At 42.5% G+C, this 6,000-nt stretch overlaps 1 protein-coding gene across 2 annotated transcripts in view; it reads right to left on the reverse strand.

The window, feature by feature from the left end:
* The window catches only part of CPEB2 (cytoplasmic polyadenylation element binding protein 2), a 53,724-nt gene extending 49,538 nt beyond the window's left edge, over window positions 1-4,186 (reverse strand). For both annotated transcript variants that reach the window (XM_004707760.2, XM_045284380.1), the window contains exon 1: window positions 3,908-4,186. In XM_004707760.2, the coding sequence (XP_004707817.1) occupies window positions 3,908-4,129 (222 nt within the window). In that variant the 5' untranslated portion in view covers window positions 4,130-4,186. The remainder of the gene's footprint in view (window positions 1-3,907) is intronic.
* Window positions 4,187-6,000: the final 1,814 nt, after the last annotated feature.

Here is a 6,000-nt window from a genome sequence, read left to right on the forward strand (position 1 = left end):
TTCAACATGCTGACCTTCTCTGGGCTAGAAGGCAGGGGGCGCATGTATCCTATGGGCTCTGCATATCCTATTACTGCTCTGAAGGCATGCCCCTGCTCTGCTCGGCATACAGGAAAGCGGTGTGCTAGTAGTAATCCTCTCAGTTAAAAGTCCATTTAGTCTCCGATTTAAGGACATCCGAGTGAGTATTAATGACTAATTATAGTGCATCCACTTGAAAATTCCACCTGAAGGTTACATAAGAATTTTAGCTTTCAAGGATGATTTCTTACAAGGACAACTAGCTAGCAGTGTTTTAACGTAATTCCTCGTCTTAAAGATACTAAGAAAGAAATACACAATATTACGCCAGAAATGTACATAGCAATTTATACTTGAGTTATTACAACAGTTTTAAATCTGACATCTTTCCCTGAAAAAAAAAAAACACACCCCAGAAACAGCTCATTTAAGAAAAATATCAACACCAAAAACGTCAAATCCAATTAAAATAAAACCAGACTAACAAATCTGTATCTTTCCTATTGATTGAATTTAATTTTATGTTCAACTGTTGGCCCTGGGAGACCAGGTTTAAAAATCTGGGTGTTAATACTAGAAATGAGGATTTTAAGGCCTAATCAGCTTGAGACTAAAGACATAAGAAACCACGGGTTTTTAAATAATGTATTTGTTAGCAAAAATGTATTCGTAATCAAAATATCCTTATATAACTTTGAAAAAGTTCAGAAATGTAATGTGCTCAACTTTTTGAAGAGCTGAAGTATTTTCTGTAATTTCTCTGTTACCAAATAGTGGGGAATGACTCCACAGTCTATGATAGCAACCCCAGTTTGTAGTTGCTACTGTGTTTTGAAGAACCTCTGCTTCAAATACCTCAGCCTTTTATGGAAAGAGAGAACAATTTATTCCTAACAATTACCCTGAGGGGGCATGTCCTTGGACCGCTGTTCACTCCTTCAACCCAAGAAACCAAGACCCTTGCATTTTAAAAATAATAGGAGGCAGGGTGAGGGGGCAGGGAAAGGAGAAAACAAAAAGAAAGGCCAAAAGACCAAATAGACCAGACCAAGTCAAAGAGCTGCTCCCAGGCCTCAGATGGCCCAGTTCTCTTACTCAGAGATAAGCAACTGGTCATCCAGACATGAGAGCTGCCACATCCTCCCTCATCCAGGTCTCAGGTCACTTCAAGTTGGTCACATCACACTTAGGTCCAAGCAGACAGAGTCCACAGCAACGCCAGTGTCTACAGAAGTGCATGCGTGTGGGCAGTACATGTGCGTAAGGATCCTGACTTGGGCTGTGGAGATCCTGACTCACAGTGGCCATAGCAGCACCACCACAGACCATGGTCTCCAAGGCTCTGACCTTGAGGAGGCATACTGCAGGGCTTTCCTAAAAAGGGTGGATATGAACCACCAAGATCCCTGCTAGGAGTGAGTAACCATGTGTAGTACCCAGAGACGTGTGTGTGGTGTGTAAATATGTGTCTGTAAGCATCAAAATCCTTCCTAAAATGTATCAGCTTGAAGTGCCAGTTTGCATGCAGATAAAATAGGGAAAAGGACATGTGGCTTGGGCTGCAGTTGGGACAGGAGGGCTAAGGCTTTGTCCTGTGCTGCCCCCCCCCCATCTGAAATCATTTCAATAACTTAATTTTCCCGAACCCGGTGGACTCTATGCAAGTTAGTGTGCTTGCTTTCTTCTTCTGAGTGTTTCTTCCTATACACGTACTCTCCACAGACATCTCTACTATCAACATATTTATAATACTTCCCTCCTGACGTGCCACTTCCTAGACACCCAGGCACTGGACTCAAACAACACAACAGTGCAACCACAAAAATGCTCCTGACGTGGCCTAACTGGGCCACAAAGGCGAAGCCAGTAAGCTTTGGATCTTATCAGCAAGTCTAAAGGGAGATCCTGAGAGCACTACTGTAGCAAACAGACAGTACTTACCTAAACATCACCACCTCTGGGAAATTATTTTAAAAGCTAGTTTATTTAGATTACAATGCTACTTCTCAAAACCTCATTGAGTTGACGCTAATGTAAAGCCTCAATGCTATATAGGAGTGCCATCAGTCATTTGCATACAGTCTGTGTATTTGTGGATCCAGCTCCATTAACTAACGAAGGACTTCGACAGCTACATGGAACATCACCCCATTCTTCACAAGACTTCCAGATCCATCCTGCTAGGAGTCTCTAAGAAAGAGCCCTGATGTGTGAGGACTGGGCTTTCTATTTGCTCTATAACTTTCTTCATTATAGGGACCAGGGCCTACTTAAATGCCTCTGCTGGAAATCACTGTGTGCCAGCCACAAAGGCCTGGAAGACAATTTGATCGACTCCCAGCTTTCTGACTGGCTCTGGGCCTGTCACTCTTTGTGGGAGCAGACAGTCTCCTCTTTTCCCCATGGAGCGACTGGTGGGTTCAAACTGCTAACCTTGTAGTCAGTCAGCAGCCCAACTTGTCACCCACTGCGCCACCAGGGCTCTTCCGAGGAAACCGATGCTTGAGAAGATGATAATCAAAGAGCAGCAATAGAGACTTAGAATGACATCAATATTAAGCACTGCCGTTCTTTATAAAGGTGGGGGGGAAAATCACAACTAAGACAGGGCTTGACTAGAAATATCTGTGTCAAATGTAGCTCCTGTCATGACAAAGCTGTACTACAGATGCCTGTAAAACTCGGATGGAACGTGAAGGTGATGTGACTTTGAGCCCTCATCGCAACTCATTCTAAAAGGAGATAAAATCTGTTCAGCTCCACTGATGTTTAAAGTCAGGTGCTCTTACAAACCCCAGTTGTATTGAATTCACTTTTCTAAAACCAAATGTAATAGATGGTTTGGAAAGCATAAAATGGTGACAAATTACGTTTCAATTGGGAAATGAAGCATTTTATATTAAGTTGTCTCATAAAACCAAATAACCCTTAAAACAAACAAACAAAATAGTAAGCAGACTGCTTTCATGTCCTGACATCTGCTTAGACAGGCAGAGGTGGAGAACAAATAAGAAATCCTAATAAGACATACTATGCTCCTAGCCAAAAACCCTGAAAAATACACGCTGTGCAGCCTACCTGGTCTATTCTGGATGTCCCAGCTGCAGTGCACCAACTATCTTGGAGTGACTCTGAGCCCCAAGCTGGCAACTGCAAACTAGATCTCACCTTCAATAGCATAGAAGTTTACATCAGAAAGGAGCAGTTCTCTTCCCAATATCCACCCACAACCGAAAAAGGAACAACAACAGCAACAAAACAAATTCCTGCTATCTTGTATCTTTTGTCTTGTCCTCTAATGGTTTTAGAGCAAAAAAACAAATAGAAGGCTTTTGAAATAGCCATCAGGAAAGTTCATTAACTGGCAACATCAATAACATACAAGGCCTAATGAAAATCTAAGCACATTCAGTATGGGGCCATATTTAGAAAACAATCACTGAAGCAGCTGAGATAAATACAAATTTGATGTTTAAAAAAATGAGGGCCCATCATCACAGCTGTGGCATTTTCTAATACACGTACATCTGATCAGAGACAAATCTATGCACCATCACAATGGTGGCACTTTGGGTCTAGCTAGCTCATACGCGAGCTGCAGCTTGGTGGACTACAGAAGACATTGAGCATTAAGAAGCGGCCTTCTCTACCAAGAATCATGGCAGGTTTTCTCTCCCCCTTAGGAAGCTGAATCTCTATTGTGCTAGTAGAGAAATGTTTCCATATTGCTCAGTTACATCTTTTGAAAAACTACATTCTACATTGAAAAAGTGGAACATTTCTTTCATTTCCTAACTTTTACATAGGAAGACTACCACCCTCCACCCCAAGCAGTTCTTTTTAAAGATTGCCATTTTTGAAGTCCTCATTTACATACCATTCTTACCTGTAAGGGTAAGAGTGTGTTACTATTGTTGTCTGTTCGGAACACGTTATCTTCGATCCAAGATTTTGGAGCCAGCGAAGGTGTCGAGCGAGTGAACTTCGGTGGTGCTATGACATTACCAGAGAACGGTTTCTTCAAGGGTGAAATCTGACTCAGAGTTCCCGGAATTCCCATGTTTCCAGTGCGCCGGTGATCTCTGCCATGCATTGCTCCCCAGGACATACTTCCAGTGCCCCAGCCACTGCTCTGATGGGTGCTCCAAGGAGACTGCTTCAGAAGAGGCTGAAGAAACACACAGCCGCCGTTTAAAGCACGGGCATTTCACTCTATCCAGATATAAACGAAGAACTGAGAATACCCAAGTGAAATCCACCAAGGCTACGAGATACACCTTGCCTAGTTTGCAAACAAGTAAATAAAGGCTTGCGATCTTGCTACATTGCAAACATGTATTCAGTGCTGTGGGTACATTTTCACTGTCTTGTTGGCCATAAATTATGAGGGCCAAGCAGACACTTTGTGGCAACTACTAAAATTAAGAATCACCCCCAACCATCCTTTTCCAGGGGAAACTATAGGCATGATAAGTATTTGGAGTGGGGGGTGGGGGGTAGAGGGACACACACTTTAAATAGATGTATTTAAGTTGAGGGATCTTAAAGCAACCACAATCTGCTAGGTACAAGACTAAATACAGGGTTCTTCATTAACTAACATTTCCCAGTCACGTGAGTTAAGTATTTAGGCCTTCGGAAAATTCCAAACCACGTTGTAAACATTAGCCAAGGTGGACACTGGCAATGCTTGATGTTCCTCTGTGGCATGGATTAGATATGGCCTTTAGAAGAGGAACAAAATAAAACATTCCCCCCAAACAGCCATTTAAAACATTCCAAGTATTTTATTCCAGCTACCTTTCTGATGTAGGTAGGGGGTGTTTGCCTCTATTTCACTAATTATCCATGCACACTAGTAAGTAATTATCTGATGTTACCCCTAGGTGGACCCACAGAGATCTAACAAACAACTGGGTGTTTGGATTCTTCTAGTAGGAGGCTTCTAGAGACATGGCACTCCCCCACCCCACCCCACCCCCGCCCACACTTAGCACATTCATTTCCAAAAGTAAATTCTATTTCCATCAAGGCTGATTGTGACAAAAGTCAACTCAGTCTTCAGAGAATTGAAAATCCACCAGAAGACTGTCATTAGAGGACCCCCCCCCCCACCAATACTCTGAAGATTTTAAATTAAGGATTTCTTTTTTAATAACTTGGACTGAGGTTTAGCAAAAGGAAGCATGGAACATGCAGTTACTATAAATCAATAAATACAGCACTCGATAAAGTCAGATCTGCTTCTTAAAAGACATCTTTTTGAAAACCATACCTACATACATCTTTTAAAAACTTGTACCTGTAATCCGAGTACTATATATACACTACCCTTTCCTTCATTCAAGGGCCTTGTTTCTTCCCTGAATTAGGCTCAGGGTTCAGTTCTCCAGGCAGGTAATTGTGTCTGCCCATGTACCCAAGTCAGACCCATCTTTTGCCCCTGAGCAGGTGAGAGAATAATGGATCTGGTTTCTAACTTCCTCTATCATTAATAACAGAAAACACCTAGGTTTTTCTGGGGCTAGTTTCTAGTTTGGAAAACAAAACAAAAACATGGCACTGAAAACACAAATGGGAAAGTGTTGCTGACGATTATGGAAATCGTGGAAAGGTGGCAGAGTCTTCCCAAATTTTCGAGTTATGCTCACTGGAGGCAAAATCCTCCTTCCTTGGGAGGAAATCAGAGATTGAGCACCATTCACGGGACTCGGACTCATTTCCACCGGGAGCTTATCCTCCTCTCCAAGGGGTTAACCCTTTAAAATGGGCAAAGTTCCGCGAGCAACTAACTACAGGTTTGAGGTCAAATTTCTCTTGGTCAATCCTTAACCACGTGACCCCAGATATGGAAATGACCTCAAGAAAAGCTGTCCTAAAGGAACTGCTGACCTGCTTAAAAACAAGCAGCACATACTCTTTTCAAAGTCAACTCACCCACCCAGCAGCCAGAGAAATCTGAATAGAGAATCGCCGAGA

Source organism: Echinops telfairi, unplaced genomic scaffold (assembly GCF_000313985.2).
Source record: "Echinops telfairi isolate 266 unplaced genomic scaffold, ASM31398v2 ScPeMD7_7468;HRSCAF=8506_1, whole genome shotgun sequence".
Lineage (NCBI taxonomy): Eukaryota > Metazoa > Chordata > Mammalia > Afrosoricida > Tenrecidae > Echinops > Echinops telfairi.